We start from the raw sequence: 20,770 nt of genomic DNA, 5'->3' as shown, positions 1-20,770 counted from the left end.
AATTAACCATGACCTGCTTATAAAGTAGCCCCAAAGAAACCCATTTAACCCTCTCCAACAAATTCCAATGCAATTTAGATTCCAAGGCACTTTCCTAAAAATATATTGTTATCGGTATCAGGGTTCAACTGGTATTTAAAGACTTTAATAACTGGGAGAACACTTTCAAAATGGGAAACCACGCAAATAGACTGTACTCTTAGTACAAAGTTATTTTATTGTAAATATCTGAAAATCCTACATGTGTGGTTATAATGCTGTTTTAACACAAAAAGAATAAGAAAAAAAATAGTAAAAGGTAACAAAAATAAATACATCTGCGTTGACAGTGATATGCTTTAAGTAGAGATTGAAAAACATGAATGACTCGATGACAGGTTGCACCAAACAGTCTTACGAACCACGTTGCTCTGTGTGATCTTACACCTAAAAGACACAGGATGGCAATGGCCTCCTCAGCTCATCTTCTCTTTCTGGAACCGCTGCAATAAAGTCATTAAATCACACATTTCCTTTTTTCCGACAGGTTTCTATTCAACTTTTGATTTTCAAAAACCTGTATCTTGACTGTGTAATTTGTTTTCCATTTTAATACAACAATAAAACATTTGGACGTTGCCGCTATGGCATCTCGACCACATTGCCAGTCTGTTAAAAAAAAAAAAAAAAAAAAAAAAAATTTTTCAATTTGCTGAAAGAGCTCAAGCTTTGCTCATCGGCTGCAGTTATGCTGAGGCATCGTGACTGAAAAGAGATGGTCATGGTCACGGTCACAGGAACTAAGCATTTAAAAAGCACACAGTAATAGTAAATGTCGGCCACCACATCAAACAGGTCAAGCCTCAGCCGTGTCAGACTGGGAAATAATGCGCAATGGGGAAGATGTGACAGGCTTTAAAGTAGTAGTGTAAATCACTTTCCAGCATTAAAATACTGCTCGTTCCATTTACATCCCAACATGTGAATTTCGGCCACTTAAATATATGGCGTTTCGGTCGCTATAAATGGATTATGACAAAATAAAAATAAAAAATTAAAAAAAAAAAAGAGTAAAATAATGCCATTAGTGTCTTAACAGAGTGGTGCGGAAAAATAAGCAATCAAGCAAATGGAAATCCTCTCCCGCAGAGATAAAAAAAGTGCAGGTTGAGCCGGACAGTTTGAGAATACAGGCCCATCCGTGGTAAAGGGTTTAACATTTGTAGTTCATAGTTCATTGGAGATCCTTCATGTAGTTTGGTCTGTCCTCCATCCTTCATTTGATTGTTGGCTTTTTCTTTGCTAGTTTGTTAAAGCCAGCGCCTCTGCATGTGTCTGTGTGCGTGCGTGCGTGCGTGCGTGCGTGCGTGCGTGCGTGTGTGTGTGTGTGTGAGAGAGTGTGTGTGAGAGAGTGTGTAGGTGAACAGTATGTTGGTTTAAAGAGTTTCCACGAACACAGCAGATCGTTTTCCCTGGATGAGTTGGTGACTACGCCAGGGTTCTCTGTCTGGGCTTTATCCTGGGGTACAGCTGTGAGGAAAACAGAAAGACGCATTAGTAAGAAACAACACTAAAAGATTGAAAAAAATAATAATACTTTGAAATAAATGACATTTTAAGTTGTAATCTCTTTAAATAAAAAATTAAAAAAAATTAAGCTAAGACTATTTTGTTAAAAATGATCATATTTGATTGTTTATTTAGGTGGCACTTTTCAAGAAATAAGTATATTTGTGCTTTGCATGTGCTCCTCTATATGCCATCTCCATTACTGGGGGCAGGGTCCGCCTTTCCTGGCAAGAATGCAAAGATCGGGCACGCATAAGTGAAAGTTAGCCCTGGTGAATTTGAGAACTCAACATTTTCAACAAACCTGGGCTATAAGAATTTGACCATCATAGAGTGAAGACGAAAGGTAAACCGGGATGTTGAGGAAAAAATTAAAAATAAATTGCAGTTTGGAATGGAATTCTGGAACTTCTCGTGTAATCCACCCAACACAGATGATCCCAAGGAACACAATTCATGACTGACAACACATGTTCCCGAGTAAAGGACAGGCCAGAAAAGGCTGTTTGGCAGCAGCTCACCCCCAGGAGGTTTCGGGGGATGTAACCCTCGGTGTCGGCCGTGCGTGCCCACCACCACTCGACCTCGTCCTCGTCCTCCCTGCGGACCACCGTCATACAGTCTCCCTCACGGAACGTCAGCTCGTCCGGGTTCTCGCTGCCGTAGTCCCACAGGCCGTAGACCACGCCCCGGTTCATGATGCCCATCTTCTCCTGCACGCCTGCACACGGGCACAACACACAAGCACGCTGTATTCAGTACAAACACTGGAGGACGGGACTGGGTAGTGACTCAGGTACAACGTCCAACATGATTTTGGGGAAAATTGCATTACTTGACTGTAATGCAGCCATGACAACGTCTAACTATATCCCATTACCAAACTCCCCTATCAGTTATCATATTTTGGGGTGGCATCAGGAAAATTAAGACAATGAAATATTGATACACAATGTTTGCATTAAATGTTTGCATTGTATTAAGTCTGCATTAATGATAAGAACATATCACGTGATGAGGTCTGAAATATTTGAAGAGTTGAATTCGAAAAAATTGTTTTAGTGAGATATTGACACTAAAATTGATATTGGCAAATGCGGTCTCCATTACAGAAGTGCAGGATTTATTATTTACAAGTATTTACAAAAAACATCTACTTTTTCTAGTCCCATAGCAATGGAAAGCAACGCGGAGACTTGTGTGGCGCGGCACCGGACATTGAGGACACACAGGTTATTTTGGGAAGGGGACGAAACAGGACAGTCCCTTAACTCGGTTGTGTTCAAAATTGTTGTTTCATGTTGGAAACAAACAAAAATAAACAGACCTAAAATAAAAACACAAGAAAACCGGCACGGGGAGTCAGGAACCCGGGCAGTGCGCAGAAACACTGGCTCAGAAACAACAGTTCTCTGAGTCGGTTTACGTTTTTCATTTTCCACAAGAGTAGGAAACTAAGGAAAAGAAATACATCTAAACGTTTCTCTATGACTTTATATTCTACAGTATATTGCTATATTTAGAATCACAATACATTAGATTTGCATATAGTGTATAGCGGGGAAGTGGGGCCCGCTTAAGTCTTCACATTCCCTTTCTGTGGCCGTAGTTTATTCAGACAACACACTTCCAGAGAGGGAAAACATCAATTATTCAATACAAGAACACTTTTACACAATGAACACTACAAATAATCGATAACTCCAAAAGAGCTCTGAGCGGAGTGGAGAAAGCGAGAGAGAAAGCCTCTCCACTCTCTCCCTCTGCCCCCTCTCTCCCTCCCTCCCTCCCTCCTTGATCGATTCAGAGCCGTGGGGTCGGTTTCAAAACACAGTAAACCGCACTTACACCGTTTCAATGCCTGCATTCTTTTTCTGACGGATATATAAAAAATAAAGTATAAAACAAATAGTCTGTCATTGATGTCAATCTGCAATCGAGATAAACAGAACCCGAAATCCCCACCCGGGCATTAAAAAGGTTTTCTCTTTCTTTCTACAGCCTTTTAGGCTTTCAAATGTTGTGTAGAGGTTTGTCCTCTATTCATGAGGCGTCTGTCAAAAGACGTGGGAGCAAAAACATTGCAAAACCTTTCCTTTTATCATTTGTTACCAAGAGTGGGCGCGTCCGTTCTTTAAATGATAATGACGTTTCTCAATGTCGTACCAAAAACTCACTCTGAGTTCAGGAACACATCGGAGAAGGTGCAGTTTGTTTATGAATGAATGAGAATGCAAATAAATCTCGATCGGTAGTAATTGAACAGTGCAAGCATGTAATAAGCCAAAGCATTAATGCACAGTCTTAAATTACTTTTTTTTTTTTTCCTCCCCCCAGGAGAGGTTGAAATTTAAGCACAATATCTCACACTGTACTCTGTTACTTAAGTGCTGCTGACTTATTGATATTTATAAAAGAGAATATTTAGTGATAAAAAAAACAAACTATGAATTTCAAATTAATTTCAATAAACAGTTAAATTTGACCCCCCTTGAATATTTAACCATGATGCAAGTTAGATTTAATAAATCAGCTAAATTAAAAATTGCCTGATTCTCATAGGTATAACTTTTTATATACACACACACACACACACACACACACACACACACACACACACACACTTTTTTTTTTAATTCGACTATTATTTTATTAAAAATAATAATAATATTTCCTCCTTATATTTGCCTTGTTATTTTATCTTTTTATGTCCGCTACGGAGTTGTTGCCTGTCATGCCCCAAGAATTTCATTGTACCGAATGACCTTGTGTTGTACTGTACACTTGACAAATAAAACACTTTGAACTTTGAACTCATTAAATAAATGAGTCGATACCACCGATGAAGAAGGAAAAAAAAGACAAAAAGAAAAAAGAAAAATCATAAAAACAAAACAAAAACAAAGGATCCACATTTCACTTCCAACACATGCACATGTCCAAAGCGTTTCAATAGCCTCAGACTGACCGTAGAGGAACTGGGAGCACTGGGTGTAGCCCTCCTCCATCTCCTCACACTTGTCAGCCGCTGTCTGCATGTCGCTGTAGGTCATGGCGAACACCGCTGCCCCAGATTCCACCAGGAACTTGCAAACCTGCACGTTGTTGCAGGAGGCGGCGCAGTGGAGCGGCGTCCTGGTGGAGAGGGGGAGAGAAGGGCGGAGGAGGGTGAGGGAAGACTGAATTGAAAGATGCATTGTTGCTGCGGCTGGACAGAGAGAATCCATTCTTTGTGCAGCTGGGACCATTTGCTGCCCCGTCACTGTACTGTAGGTTCATCATCGCCATGGCGACAAAAGGCCGATTGAGAGGCGGGAACCTACCAGCCGTCGCTGTCGGCAGCGTTGACATTGACTCCGAACTGAACCAGGAACTTGACGATCTCCGTGTGACCGGCGCAGACGGCGTTGTGCAGAGCGGTGATGCCTTCGTCGTTGGGCTGGCTGGGATCCTCCACCTGGCGGAACAATGTAAAACCCTTTGATTTAATACATCCTCGGGTGTTTTTTCCCCTCCCACTATAGACCAATATTGGTTCTTATACGAAAGATAATACGTAGGGGTGGGGTTTGGGCAGTATCTCACGACTCCATTTCAATACAAAGAGTCAGGAGTCGATTCAATAAGATATATTGACATTTGATACATAATGACAATTTCTTCCACCTTTCAGTTCCTCTGACGAGCATCACAAAAATATTTCATGCAAAAAATTCAGTTTAGTCTAATACAGAAATTAAATTCATTTGTGACGAATACTGGTGGCATAACTTCGGAATTATTGTTATTACAATGCTGTAATTGATTGAGAAATTGAAAAAATAGAATTGTATTAGAGTAAAGATTTTTTTTAACCAAGCCCAACATGTATGTTTAAAATAAATCCCTTTATTTTCAAGAGTCCTCCCACATTATCACACACACACACACATACACACATACACACATACACATACACATACACATACACATACACATACACATACACACACACACACTTTTGAATGTCTTTTGGTGCATCCCTGCCATTACAGATAATAAACGGAGTCTAAACAGAGTCTTCAATTCTGTGTCTCACCTCATAGATGATCCTCTGGACTAGGTCAAACTCTCCCTCCAGAGAGGAGTCCAGAAGCAGAGCTAGCGGGTTGAATTTCACCCTCATGCTGTGGTCAATACGCTCCGAACCAGTCTTGCGCAGGTTGGTCCGCTTGCCCTAAAATAAAATAAATAAACAAACAGCAGCTAAGCAAAATAATTGTTTTCCTCAGCGATTTAAAAAATAAAAAATAAAAATAAAATAAAATTTGAAAAAAACAGCAGATTCCTCCATGCCTGTGTGGTGGAGTGAGGTTCACTCTGGTCCCAACACAGAAGATCAGGTCTAGTTTCTCCACCCCTCAATACTGTTCTAATCCCACTTAGTGCTGCAGACTATATGAAAATATTCGATTTCACCAAAACATGAGCCGATTAAGTTTGGCTCCCGTATAGTCGAGTGGTTTAAGAAAAAAAAAAAAAAAAAAAAAAAAAAAAAAACATCTTAAATCAGTCTCAATTCAATGAGTTTAAGGGGATTTAAGTGGCCTGGACCACAAAGGACAAATATGGGCCAGAACAAGGACCTCTCATTAGTCAAACCCTTCTCGAGACCTGCCACTTCAAAATTTAACTGCCTCATGGTCCAGAGAGAGAGGGGGGGGCGTGTTTCCACATTTCTTTTAGATTTGTGTTTATTTTAACACAGAAAGCAGATAAAGTTGAGCATGCTAGAAACTGGGCGTAGAGGTGTATCCGATTAGTAAAAGCTCAACAGACTCAATTATTATTATTTTTTTTAACGAAACAATAGCAGCACTTAGTGGGGATTAGTTTATTACATAACATCAGAACAGGTCATCGCTGTTGACCAACATTTAATCAACAAAAGAGGCTCTGTAGCCTGGAACCTTGGCTACCAAAACAGGCCATGATCCCCGACGCAGTTAAATAAGCAGAAAGGTTATGTGTTACACAAGTCTAATCTCTACTGGTGGTGTCAGGGCATAGTACTGGAGCCGTGCCTGCAAGAGACAAATTAATGCCCTGAAAATAATAAATCAGTCAGTGTAGCAGGTTGTATAAAGGCTCATTAGGTTCAGTGGTAGGCTTTGGGTTTTAGAACATCAGAAATGACTGATGCAGAAGAACTTAATTTTGACCGAATTTAAGACTTTTTAAAGGACCTGCAGACACTCTATAGGAGCCAATATACTCATTCAGTGGTTAAACATAATGCTCCATACCGGGGGCAGAGTGACCATTCCGGTGACCTCTGGTGCCTTCATGTTGAAGGTGTCCTCCCCCAAGCTCTCTTGCTCTGCTCCACTGGGATATGGGGGTGGAGGGTAAGGGGGGAACTCTTCCAAGAAGCCTTCTGGGGGCGGAGGGGGCAGACTGGGCGTCTGCTCCTCCAGGAGAGCGGGGGGCGGCGGAGGGAACAGAGCATCGTCTCGCCTGGGGGCCGGGTGGGACGGAGGAGGAGGAGGGGTAATGTCTTCGTTCTCTGTGAAGGCCAAGGCCGGGGCGGCGGGGGCCGGGAGGGGGACATTGGGACCGGGAGCATGTTCTGCTGGAGCCTGTCCTCCCTCCAGGGTTTCTCTGCCCTCTGAGTGGCTGATCTCCAGGCAGCTCAGCGGTGCCAGAACCACTGAGCTCCCTGATCCCTCCGCCGCTCTCTCCGCTTCCCCAGGGAATGTAGGCGTGGTGGGCGTGACCACTGTGGTTTCCATGGCGGCCAGTGTGGTTTTCTGGTAGAGCAGTTTCTGGATGTTGGGCCCTGCAGGTCCCTCAGGCTCTGTGATGGAGCTGCGCTTCTTGAGGGGCCTCGGAGCGTTGTAGAGCTTCTTCCTCAGGGCCTCCAGGTCTCCGTCGCTCTGGTGGCGGTACGGGTTGGAGATGAAGGGGAGCAGCTTGGTGGGGCTGAGAGGCCGAGGGATGCGCTCTGTCTCCGGCTGAGGGCCCTCGGACGGGCTGGGACCCCCCAGGGGGACCCCGCCATGATCCACCTCAGACTCTGGGGCTGGGGAGCGACGCTCCAGGTAGGGGTTCTCTGGGTGCTGGGACCCACCCCCGGGGATCACTGGTTTGCCGTATACTGTGGACAGACAGGCAAACAGACTGGCTTTACTTTTTCTTTACTTACTAAGATAAGAAGAAGATAAGAACACTGAGGAATTCTGGAAAACAAGTTGCCTGAACGTAAAGAAACTCATACAAGGATCTGTTATAACAGTCATTATTATGACAAATTTGTGTCATTTCTTCTTTGTACTCCTTTTAATTTATAATTTAAGAGTAGGGCTGGGTATAAAAATAGATAAAAACTATACTCTGATACGATTTAATTACATTTTTTCAAATTAATTAAGATCGGCGCTATTTTAGAGATTTTTTTATGAACCCATTTGTCCTTGAATACTTTTCATATACTTTTCACGTTAACAAATACTAACAAATAAGTGACAGTTTGCATGAACCGGACGTTATCGATAGTGAATACTTTCACAACACGCCTTTTATCTGATTGGCTAAGCGACCATAATGTGACATTGACGAGCGTCGCTGCTGTTTGGCTCGAGTCGCACAGGAGAGGAAAGTGGCAGCGCGTCATGGCACCAATACCTGTGTGTGTGTGTGTGTGTGTGTGTGTGTGTGTGTGTGTGTGTGTGTGTGAGAGAGATGCACGCAGCTCTACAATGAAATTATATTTAACCCATTTAAAATGTAAAAAATAAATAAAAATTTAAAATCAATAGACAGCGGTCAATGTCATTGTGGACACTGCGAAAGCTTTAGCTCTCCATCTCTCACACAGACCAATTCTCACTCCCTCCTAGTGTTTCACATGATATATCATGTGAAACACTAGATGGGGGTGAAAATTGGTGTTGAATGGTGCTGAATGATGGTTTTTAAAAAAAAGAAACATATTTGCAAGTCACACTGGTGCTCCTAGTTATAAAATTGAGTTGCACTGTCCCCAAAAATGGTCGCAAAATACGACTAAATGGTCGCAGTCTGGAGCCCTTGAGGGCTGGAGAAAATGTCTTCTCCATTTCATATCCACAACTGAGCCAGAGAATTGCATGTGCTGTGTGTGAGAAGGGAAGCTGAACAGATGGCTCAGCCCTTCCTACTGCTCTTCTGCTCAGCGGCCTGTGAACAGTTTTCTGTGTTGTAGACGTGCAACAGGATGGCATAGCGAAGCATTTCCCATTGAGGGAACAGATCAGAACGGCACGCGCAAATTAGCATCATCATGTTGCATATGCATGGAGTAACTCAAGAGTAGGAATTATTCCAGAATCTACAGTAGCCCACAACAGTACATGGGAAAGGGCAAATTGAACAGCTTGTCTGTTCAGCGGTATATAAATAGATCTACGTGTATATTCAACAAGAGGCATTTATTTTAAAGCAGCATTAAGCAATGTTTCTGCAAAAAAGTGAATCTGTAATGTAATGTGAAGTTTGCCAAATACTGCCGAGGGCCCTGATAATCATCTTCCACATCTTCTACCGATCCATTTGCTTTTCAGCAAACTGAAAAGCTTTCTGAAGTGGGGGAATAGGAGGGAAACTGGTTATGGGATTAAAGTGTGTGCACATTTGGACATCGTTTGAACGCAGTTTGACAACTCCACTGTTTCCTCATGACAGAGGCTTCAATCTGGAGGAATGTGTGCATGACACGGCTCACACCTCACCCTAAAGGAGTGTTAATTAATGTGGAACAATGCAAGCTTTTCATTTCAATGCATTATTTAAAGATAGCAGCATCACCGCTGGGCGTAATGAATTTAATTGCACCATCTGAGGCTTGTCAGGCACTCCACTCACAAATCTTTTAAGAACCGATTTGCTTTTCCACAAGAAAAACGGGTCCAAGAGCCACGTAATTACGTCACTGTAGACGTCTGCATACGTCTTTTCATCAGGATGGGGGACAATTATTATTATGGCTTATGTTTCCTGGTGCACCGTTTTGTTTTTTTTCTTATTGGATTAGGCAATGACTGGGACAGAACATAATAATGGTCTATGTAAGCGCTGAAAACAAGTATAATATTATTATTTTTATTATTTTAATTGTGGTGAAAACCAGGACAATTTAGTAGTGAAGGTTAAAAACCAGGGGAGGAGTGGGCTCGAATTCCGGCAGTCCGGAGCCTGGAGCTCAGGCAACGCCACCACTGCTGGAGCGAGCTGCTGGAGCGAGCTGCTGGAGCGACGGGCTCCACAGACTGCAGGAGTTAGAGTGGGCTCGCAGGTCATGCGTTCTAATAATTCCAAGAAAAAAAAAGTGTGCTCCAAATTAATAAAATATATTGTATATAAATATATTTTACAATATTTCATCTTGATTTGTCCACTTGAGAGCTCGACGGACCAGATTTTACGCCCACTAATTCCGTACTGCTGAAGCGGTAATAAAAAAATGGCCGTCACAATGTTTTGCTCAGGCTTGCTTGTCCCCACCTCCAGCCCCTGACGTAAGTGGTACAGCATCATAAATTATACACAAACATGAGTTCAGAAACAAGAAAGAAGATCTTCTTACCGCTGATAAATCCGTTGCCACGGCTCTGCGACCTGTTAAGAGCCCCCTGCACGCCAACCAGGAAGGGCTTTCCTGGGCCGGGCTGCTGGGTGTACATGGAGTAGATGGAGCTGGCAGCCAGGGTCTGGGGCTTACTCAGGCTGGAGTCTTTAGAGGACGGCAGCTCAGGCGTGAAGGGCCTGACCGTGGCAGCGGGAGGTGCTTCCTGCTTCGAGGGAAGGGGGAGCGTCTGGCTCTGAGAGGGGGGCAGCGGCCCGCGGCCCTGGACGGCCTGGGGCTGCTGGCCAGAGGGCTTGGCTTTAGGGAAGGTACCAGTGTTGAGGGCGGGTTTGCAGTAGGGTGCTCCGGCAGGGCCTTTTGGTTTCGTGGGGACCGGAGGGGGCACCTTCACGGGGGCCTTGGCAGCCTGGAGGAGTTGGAATAGGAGATCAGAACAGACAGTTAGAGACCCTGGGGTCATCCACAAAACATGAGTAAAATTAGATCTGATCACAACGTGTACAAATGTTTTTTTTACAAAATAGTGGTATTGTTGTTTGTATTATTGTAATAATTCTTCTTATTCTCTCTCTCACTCACTCACCTGTGCATCTCGAACAAGGTCATCGCTGCTCTGGTTCTTGCGGAGAGAGGTGGCAGGCGCTTCAGTGGGCTCAAACATTGAAAACGGACGAACCTTCCTATCCCGCTTCAGCTCTACATCATCTGACCAAAAACATTGACATTTAGTTCATTATTTGCACACAGTAGTTAAGATAAAAGAAAAATATGCAATAAAAAAACAACATTAATTGTGCAGGAGAGAAAAAAAAAAATAAAATCAATAAATTCAGTTCAGTTCAATCCGAACTGCATGCCAAACAATATGTTAAACCCAGTAAACTATAACCACATGAGCACTATGTGCATGCGCATGCGTGTGTGTGTGTGTGTGTGTGTGTGTGTGTGTGTGTGTGTGTGTGTGTGTGTGTGTGTGTGTGTGTGTGTGTGTGTGTGTGTGTGTGTGTGTGTGTGTGTGTGTGTGTGTGTGTGTGTGTGTGTGTGTGTGTGTGTGTGTGTGTGTGTGTGCATGCGTTACCGTGCTCCGGGTTGGGATTCAGGTGAGAGGTCCTGCGTGGCAGCGTGGAGGCCGGTCCATGGCCACTGGAGTTGGACTCTGGACCTGAGGTTCCCCACTCAGCCATCTTGGAAGACTGGAGGCCTGATGGACAAAAGAAAAAAGGTCAGAAAAGACGGAGGGACGCAGCTGATGTGTGGAAGTTTCTTGGTGGCTCTGGATCTCCCGTGGAGACAAAGGGGAAACCAAATACTAAATGTAAAAAACAAGTTTCTGCTTTCACCTGCATCTATGGTGCAAAGAGCAGCAGAGGATACAGAACCGGATTCTAAATTTTTATTTTTTTGCTAATTTTGTTCTTGGTTCAGCAACTGTTTTCCCATGACACAAACAAATGGCCTTGTCTGTGCAGCAAGATAACAGAAAAATAAAAAGGATGTGCTGGGCGCTCTAGGGAAGCAGTATATTTAAAGTATGTGTAAAGTATTAATTCAGCAATTTGTTTCTAAAGACATTCTACATGTAAGAAAATCACTGCTAAAAACATGTAAAAAGACTGAATCTACTGTATGTAGTACTGAATCATGGAGTTAAAACAGTTTTTCACCATTTTTGTGTTCAGGATTTTTTGGGCGGGTCTGAAATGGTGGCTTGATGGCATCCCAGCTCTGTGTGAGCTGGGATGGCGCCCCACTCCTCGGGCAAGCCAGAACAGAGCCCCCGCTCCCCGGGCGAGCCGAAACAGCCACCATGCTACGACTTCAGAATAAAACCAAATTTTGTACACTTGAAGATTTTTTTAGTCATTCAAATTTGGCTGGGTGGTTGATAACACACTTTTCTCTGGTGTGACAAACTCAGAACACATTTATTTTTGCTTTATACCGACTTTAAGATTGCCATTTCATCTTCAGTGCACTGCAGCCAAGTGTGTCCTTCCTCTTAAGAATCTCACACACACACACACACACACACACACACACACACACACACACACACACACACACACACACACACACACACACACACACACACACACACACACACACACACACACACACACACACACACACACACACACACACACACACACGAGAGACTTGATTGGGCTGGTCAGAATCCACATAGAACGTCAGCTCAACTGAAGCTTATGTGTTTGTTCCAACTGACCCATTTAGCAAACACACAGGACCCTACAGAAGCACAACAAACACACAGAACCCGAGAAGAAATCAACACACAACATTGCAATCCTGTCAGAGGATAAGTTGAAAGATACAATGCAGAAATGATTCATAGCAAACAGAGGGGACACGTGAAAGACAGGATTGGAGAGTCCACGCATACGGCGAACACGCAAAGCATTTAACTCCGACAGTGTACCTTTTCTCTTCGCCCGCAGCTCTTTCAGAGGCTTGAGCAAGAACATGGCTTCTGAAGAAGGCGCACACGAGACAAGAAAACCTTAGAAGAAGAAGTGTTAAATATCCGGATCGCCCCCTTTTGTTCTTGGCGTGGAGGTCGGCAGAGCCCGGGCACGGCGGCCCCCCCAAGGGGCCACGCAGGGACCAGTGCAGCCTCCAGAAACCCGGCTGACGCCTTATGAAGCCGCCCCGCCGGAGAGGAGCTGGGGATGGGAGCACTCGGCAACCAAGTCCCCTGCCCACACCCCCAGCCTCTCCGCCTCTTCTCCCACTGCATATCGCCTCATCAAGCGGAAATGATTGCATGCAACATCACAGCAGAACAGAAAAAAAAAAAAACCACAAAAAAAACAAAAAAATAAAAAATTACTTCTACGCTTCTAACTGATGTGGAAATGCAAAATAAGGAGAGGGAATACATGGGATTCTGAGGTGTTAGGGGGAAGAGAGAGAAGAGGTCCCCATCTACTCCAGCCCCCTCTCAACCCCTCAGAACCCTGCATGGGGTCATTTTTGTAATGACTAATTTTGGTGAAGACAGGCTCTCTCGTTGGCCCACTATCCACTGGGGGAGTTATTTTTAAAGAGGGCTTGGAGAATGAGTTTGTGAGCGAGGCTCATGTCATCAAGACTCTAAATAGGATGTTCCTCTACTCTACTGCTGCATCCATTTACCCAGGATTCCCTCTCCTCCATCAGGAGGAATTTGTAATTCTGCAATCGCAATAGTGAATCCAAACCCAACCAAAACTTTTCTGTATTAAAATCCAAAACCAACAGACTGTTTAAACTCATCGTCAAAAGGAACAGAGGCGATGTCACTGGAAGATTTTATTTGAATTGAAAGATTACTTCAGAGACTTCCTTCTAAAACCCAGGCAAAAGCACAGATGTTTCTTTGCAGGTAACTTTGAGCGCACGTTTTTGTTTTTTTTATAGAGAAAATAAGGTTATTTCAGTTATATGTAGAAAGTGTATCATCATATGTGCTCCGTTCATTGATTAGAGGTAAAAAACAAAAACTTTTTTTTTTTTTTTAACTTGCAATATTTGCAAATTTTCGCAATTTCTACTGGGAATAAAAATTTACTCAAACAGGCCCGTAAGGGTATGTGTGCATCAGGTTGTAACGCCTAATGTGATTTTAAACAGCCACTACCACTACTAGCTACTATCAGTTCAAAGTGACTAGCATTCTATCCCCATCTGGTGCTAGTATAGGGCATTACAAGCTTCAGTGAAACACTACTTGGGGCATTTATACTTTTTTTTTTTTTTTTTTTTCCTCGCATGGCTAAATGAAACTTGAAAGAGTAGAAATGAAGGGCCCAAATACATCCACCCACCACAGCAGTCAATTCAGAATAAAACTCACTGCAAAACAAAGTGTGATGGGAAAGTCAGGAACTACAAGAGCCTTCGTCTAGATTCAGTATTTGCTTCCTTAAAGACAAAGTATATCCACAGCAGTATCCAGGAGAGGAGAGGGCAACTAACTACCTTCTGAGCTCAGTGTGACATCCCAACCTGAGGGTATCCCAGACGCGTCTGCTCCTGATGGGGAACGGGGCACTCCAGTCATGTTTGCAAAGACAGTTTATGCGCACTCAAACACCCAAACACAGAAGAAAGTTACACTGTAGTCCCTAATGGGTTTAATCCCTCCTGTGCTGCAGAAAAAGCAAGACTGTACTTCGGCAAAGACTGTACTTCGGCTAAACGTCCTATGACGGCTGTGCTTCATTACCACATCTCATCTTTTATTTTGAGAAATTTTAAATTTCACTTGGCCCGGTGCGTCCAATCTCTTCAAGTCGTTTTCCCATCCCTCCAGTTGAACTTTCAAATAAAAGCTTTGCATTGAACATGCAAGTTGTCGTCCGAACGCCCAAGTTTCCTTCGAACACAGCATTAGGGAAACAGGCACAACTCTCTGTTGAGAGACCGCTCAAAAATACTGTTTGAGGAATGAAAACAGCAGGTGGCAACAAAGTAAAGAAATGGCTTCAGGAATAGTTAATCGCCCTGATATTGAAATCCACACCATCATTTTCTTGTAACTTTGTGCTCGAGAAACCTTTCCATCCAGCTTGTGGGTGATCGAATACAGATCTAATTCTCTAAGGTAAATTTCTCACCATATTATTTGAACCTTTCCAAAAGGTGACACGATTAAAAATCTTCAACAGGAAAATGGGGGTCATGTAAATAGTTACTAGCCGACGAGTAAATGAGCTAAAACTCAATTCAAGTGCTTTCTCACCAACGTTGGCCTTGCTCTGCGGGTCATGGGCCGGTAGCGTGGCCGTGCCGTCGGGGTAGGCGGGTTTGACCAGCAGCTCGTGCCTCACTGGACCCCGGGGCATCGTGGAAGACTGGATGTAGGGACCGACCGCCGCCACACGGGACGGACCCGACTGCTGTCCCACGGGGCCGTCAGAGGGCAGCTGGGTGGACAGAGAGGATGAGATGTTATTAACGAGGATTTCAGAGTTTATATAGGATTGTTGCTACGAAAAATGCTCAATTTCACAATGGCTTTTCTCAAAACTTGTGATGCAATTAGTGAACCTTTGAATTTTTTTTTTTTTTTTTTTTTGCATTAAAAATGCAGGAGTTGGCAAAAACTGCAAGTATGTACTCACTTCCTATGATAATGATTTCTTCTGACTGAGCGTAATGAAAAATAACTGCCATCATGTAGACAGTTCAGTGGACAGCAGAAACAGCAACAATACAAAGATGTATTGTAAATAAAGTTGTGAAGACAAAACAATTTAGACTAAATCTACTTTCACCCACCCCTTAAGTCCTATGTGCAGAATGAATAACTTACCCCCCCGCCCCCCCACAGAACTACAACAACAAATACAGAACTTATTTACTTTAACAGAATTCATCTTGCACAGCGGAGAAGATTAAGACGACGAGCTGTGACGCCTTTTAAGACAGGACAAATTCGATTCACCTTCCCCGCGAAAAACAAATAAAAACAAGAGTCCCTTGTGCCGTGTGGAGACATGCTGCACAGATCAGATCATGAGAGAATATTGGAAAAATCTAACTCAAGGCTAGTTACCTGGAGCTGAGTGTCTTTTGGAGCCCTCTCTTTAACAGGATAGCCATTCTTGAGAAAAAAAAAAAAAAACCACAACATTTTTTTTTTTTCAAGGGCAGTTCAGAATCCCACACAATCCCCCTCGTCCCATTTTCGTGCGATCCCCCATGTGCTCGTTTGTTGGACGGTGGGACTGCGAGTGCAGTGGGTTAGTGAAACACCTCTGGTTCTTTGGGAGCCTGGGCTCTACGTGCTTGCTGGATGATGTCAGTGAGACCCTGACGGAGCGTGTCTTTGTGCCGGAGTGAAAAAGGCCCACTCATTATGATTCTAGGCAGAGTTTGGGTAAACCACCTCCTGACGGGGGCACTATTCAACACACACACACACACACACACACACACACACACAATTTCATTAAATGGCACATCAAAAGACAAGGTGAGCTTTGTGGAAGGCGGGTTTCTCATTTGTCTTTGTTATTCACTTGTTAAAAACAATTCCTGTCTGGCTTCAATGAGGTGATGTAAATATCAATTAGGTGATTCGGGACTTGGGTTTCAATTTGCGAGGCACTTAAAAAAGTTGGATGTTTGCGTTAATGAACTGTTGGCGTGGCGTACAAAGCAGGGTGAGGTATAACACAGCTCAAGGGCTTTCTGCCGCAGACCATCATGCAGAGCTGTTCTATAACATCGTAAAGCAGAGGAGGCGACAATCAAACACAAATCAACGACGCAGTTCACCAAAAACACCACTGTTCTGATTGACAGGGAGTCAATCCGATTGAGAAAGTCAATAATTAGTAAAGATCTGTGGGCCGAGATGAAGACGACGACGCATCAAATATGTGATGTTAGTTCGATTATATTTTCGCCACTCAACCCTGGCCTTATTAAAATGTTAAGCACAATCACCGAACATCTCACTATTGATGCCTTTACTGCTCTGCATTCAAGCACAGTGAGAAGCTGCGGCAGAGTGGTAAGTTTGTCAATAGTATAGAGTTCAGTGAGGTTGTCCCATGAAGAGTTATAAGTGACGGGAAACACCATTTTAATAAAAGCAAAAAAACAAACAAAAAAAAAAAAAAAAAAAAAAAACATATCCTTTAAGAGAAGGAACAGAGAAAACCATTTGCGGTGTCTTTTACATTTTACACATTCTTCTACATTTTTCACCAACAGGAGAAAACAACGCCACACATTCTCATCCAAAATGGATGACGTTGTTTATGTTAATTCCTCTTCTTCAAACTATTTGGAAGAGGAGTTTGTTTACTTTGAATTAGTAATCCCATGGCAACACTGTTAAAAAACAACTCCAGGGAGAAGAGGGAGCAGGGAGACACCAGGCACATCATTTTAATAACCAGAGCCAAATATCATTGGCTACAATTAAATTATTATTTTTTTTGTCTTCCAGAGAGGCTCAGTTTACAAAAGTAAGTTAGGGTAAGTTGGTTGTTATCAGCATCCTGTTTGGTTCCTAGCCCAGCCTGAAAAGATAGCATCTCCCATGGTATTCCTGACATGTCTGCCTGCTTTCGCTGCTCCTCTCTCCTCTTTTGGAGTTGTTTTTTTTTGCCAATCTGAGCTGTACACACACAGCAGAGAAGAAGTGGGGGTGTAAACTCAGTTAGCGCATCGACGCTGCCACACGATCAAAACGACCATCAATCCCCGATAACCGTTTCGGATGCGTCGGGAGGAGAAATCAAAGATAAAAAAATAAAATAAAAAAACAGATAGAAAAAGTAGGATCACAGGGCGCCCCCCTCCTGTCAGGCGGTCATTAGGTTTTCCCTGTACGGGCAGGATATCAGGAACCTTACGTGGGTGTGAGTCAGCTCTGTATGCCAGGAGTTCTGAGGCTTGTGGTAAACAGACAGAGACAAACAGACTTTATTCCCTCTGACCTCTAAGGGGAGCTCTGAGCAAAACTACAAGCGTGCAGCACCAAACAAGTTGACATGTTAAGTGACAAATTGAAAACTTGCTTAAAATGATCTCCAGGCCCCACTGACAACTAGAGTAACACATAGTTTTGTCAAAGGTTCATTTTGCTGTATTCTTTTTTTTTTTTATTGGTTAACATTAAAAATCGAACAATGTGAGCGATGAGCAGGAAAAACATCGGTGGTAATGTGAAACGTGCTGAAAAGTAAATGGGATAAACTCATTTTGAGACCGGTGTGGTCCTTGAGCAATGTTGATCACCACTGAAGATGAGGTGCGAGGGCACTCAGCTGCATATCGCCGTTGGAACTCACCGGCAGGTTCTCTTTCTGCTGCAGGGCGGCCTTTTTCTTCCACAGGCGATCCCGCAGCTCGTTGATCCGCTTGTCCATGGCCGCTACCTCCAGGTTCCGCTTGTTGAGGCTGTCCCTCTGATGCTGCAGCTTGGTGTTCTGTTCCTGGTTCAGCTTGTTTCTCAACTGGACGTGGCATGAGACAGGACAGAGCATAGTTTACATTTTTAGCAGACCAGTTGTTTTTTTTAATTTTTTTAATTTAATTGTATTTAATTTTTTTCTGAAAGGTCAGACATCTAGAAAAATCTCATGGGTTTACTTTCTCGCTGTGTAAATCTGATGTTTTCACGTCACAAATGACGAAGAAGGCATTAGAACGTGAGTCTTATAGGTAAAACATGAGGCTCGTGTAGGCTGATATAGGAGTTTCTCGTGGCGCTGAAGTGAAAAAAGGAAAGAATAGCCTAATCTTTGTATTGATCAGCCAAATCAGATTTTACTGACAATATTCTGAGTGGGGTACAGCCCTACCATATAACATACTCGGATGGTGACTGTAAACTAGCCTATCATAAGTGAGTACAGCAAACGTTACCTCCTGCTAACTGATCCATCCTGTAGCTTGTCAGTCGAACCAAATCAGATAGGCCTCCCCACTGATTTATTTTTTGTTTTTCATTTGGGTTCATCTGGATCTTTGTCAGTTATATAAACTTGCATTCTTTGAGATGTTGACGGGTCAACAGTCAAACAACTTCATTTGCTTCACCATTGTCTGTAGAACAGGTGACTGTGGGTGTGCACGTGAGTGAACACACCAATGCATGTGCAGCGCTCTGGTTCCGACTGTAACCGCAATATTTAAATATCAGTAATGCAAGATATTTACTTATTTTTGGGTGCAAGTTTTGCTGTTTGCCGTCCATATTTCTTGTTTAAAAAAAAAATTAAAAAAAAAAAAAAAAAAAAAAGTTGCCAAAGGAGGCAATAGAGGCCACAAAATGGTTGCTAATTGACAATCTGGTTGCTGAGGGCAACAGTTACCGTCCAGCCCTGGGCAGTCCTCAAATTATCAGCGAGATTGGCCCCTAACAGAAGGTCCGCATTGAAAAATGACAACGTCAGGCAAGGGAACGCCTTCCACGTCTTCATTTTTTATTCATCTATTTACCAAAGGACGGTGGATTATAAGATTGCCTATTTTCTCAAGCTTTGTTAGGAAAAATGTGTACAGTCGTGATGTCTACTGATGTTGTGTTGTGCCAGTTAGTTACTGAGCAGTTAGCTACTTATTGTGCATCATCTCCAGGTGCGTTGCAATGTCATTTTTACTTCATATATGTATGAATGTATATGACAAATTAACATCTTGAATCTTGTAATGTTAGTCAATCAATTAATCTCCTCTTGTGCTGGACCTCAGATATTAATGTACGTACCTCAAGCCACACAAAACACACACACAAAAACACACCTGCAGCTCCTTATACAGGCGGTCCAGTTCGGCCACGGAGCTCTGGTTCTCGTGGAAGGCGTCCATCTTTCCATTCTTGAGCATCTCCAGCTGCCTGCTGAGCTCCTCCACCTTGGACACGGACACCACCAGCTCCCTCTGTTTCTGCTGGAACAAGTTGTTCATCTGCTCGATCTCCTCAACTGGACAAGGAGGGCAGGAGAGACGAGAAAGATTATCGGTGAAGTCTCCGTTACCTACCTAATAGTTGGGATGCCTTGCATATAGCTTCTAGCTCAGCACAATATCACCCCATGCTTTCTTCCAACCAGCGGTGGAAGTGGCGTCATCCTCTGCGTGAGCTCACCTAGCTTGCCGTTGCTGAGGCGTTTCTGCTCCACCTGGCCCTTGATGGCTCGGACCTTCTTCAGTCGACTCTCCTGGTTCTCCACATTCTCCCGCAGGCGCTGCAGCTTCTCCTGCTCTGAGGCCTGCTGCTGCTGCCGCTGCTCCTGCTGCTTCAGGTAGCGCAGACGCTGCTCCTGGACACACACGAGGAACGGAATGACCATTACGGCAGAGCATCATGCTAAATTATTCAATAGTCGTCATACCAATATCAATATAGTGATATATACAGGTGCTGCCCATAAGTAATTGGACAATGACACATTTTCTGTTGTTTTGGCTCTGCACTCTTAATGTTTTGATTAACAATCAAACAACTAAATATGAGCTTAAAGTACAGATTTCCAGTTTTGATTTCTTACTTGGAGTATTGCAATGAATATTGGTTTCATAACTAACAACCCTTTCATAGTCTCCCTTTTTCAGCGAACCAAAAGTATTTGGACAGATTACCATTATGTTTAAATTAGGCACTATTTGTATTATTTGTTTTTTCATTTGTACAAAGTGAGTTTTTCTAAGTCTCTGATTCATCAACTTCAGACATTCAAGTTTGAATTTTCTTTTGAACTCACAAACACTGATGTGGAGCCTTGGAGTTACTCCAAAATAGTAGTGGCAAACAACACAAAGCTGTAGCAGAACTGGGCCGCGGCCAACCACCACCCACCAACCTCAGCTGCTGCTGCTGCTGCTCATGACCGTGCATGTTGTTAACCCATAACCCATGTTGTATCACCCAAAGCCGCTCGGCTGTGTGTGTGTCATATGGCACTGAACAGCTTCCCCGGGTGAGAACAATACAGTCTTTATCTGGTGTCTTGCGTGGAGATGAGGATGCCTGTTTGTTTACGCAGCGCATGGTGTAGATCGGTGCTCAAGCTTACATTCCTGGCTCGCTACCTTATCCCCAGGCTACGAGCGATCAGTGTGCTGAGCTGCACTCAAACCGGCTGGAGTAGCTAA

General features: G+C 43.4%; 1 protein-coding gene across 3 annotated transcripts in view; it reads right to left on the bottom strand.

The window, feature by feature from the left end:
* Positions 1-203: 203 nt before the first annotated feature.
* tp53bp2a (tumor protein p53 binding protein, 2a) overlaps positions 204-20,770 on the bottom strand; it is a 39,965-nt gene continuing 19,398 nt past the window's right edge. The window contains exons 7-21 of one of the 3 annotated variants that reach the window (XM_080016694.1): positions 19,764-19,938; positions 19,418-19,599; positions 17,962-18,126; positions 17,524-17,562; positions 15,711-15,758; positions 14,895-15,078; positions 11,229-11,351; positions 10,734-10,855; positions 10,151-10,556; positions 6,834-7,684; positions 5,627-5,764; positions 4,872-5,005; positions 4,517-4,683; positions 2,070-2,269; positions 204-1,509 (exon numbers count right to left, since the gene is read on the bottom strand). In XM_080016694.1, the coding sequence (XP_079872820.1) occupies positions 1,468-1,509; positions 2,070-2,269; positions 4,517-4,683; positions 4,872-5,005; positions 5,627-5,764; positions 6,834-7,684; positions 10,151-10,556; positions 10,734-10,855; positions 11,229-11,351; positions 14,895-15,078; positions 15,711-15,758; positions 17,524-17,562; positions 17,962-18,126; positions 19,418-19,599; positions 19,764-19,938 (2,976 nt within the window). In that variant the 3' untranslated portion in view covers positions 204-1,467. The remainder of the gene's footprint in view (positions 1,510-2,069; positions 2,270-4,516; positions 4,684-4,871; positions 5,006-5,626; positions 5,765-6,833; positions 7,685-10,150; positions 10,557-10,733; positions 10,856-11,228; positions 11,352-14,894; positions 15,079-15,710; positions 15,759-17,523; positions 17,563-17,961; positions 18,127-19,417; positions 19,600-19,763; positions 19,939-20,770) is intronic. The other 2 variants (XM_080016695.1, XM_080016696.1) reach the window with 2 other exon arrangements.

The sequence above is a fragment of the Zeus faber genome (genome assembly GCF_960531495.2).
Source record: "Zeus faber genome assembly, chromosome: 16".
In the NCBI taxonomy this organism is placed as follows: domain Eukaryota; kingdom Metazoa; phylum Chordata; class Actinopteri; order Zeiformes; family Zeidae; genus Zeus; species Zeus faber.
The sequence above is the reverse complement of the archived record's forward strand: the minus strand, read 5'-3'. Positions and strand labels throughout refer to the sequence as shown.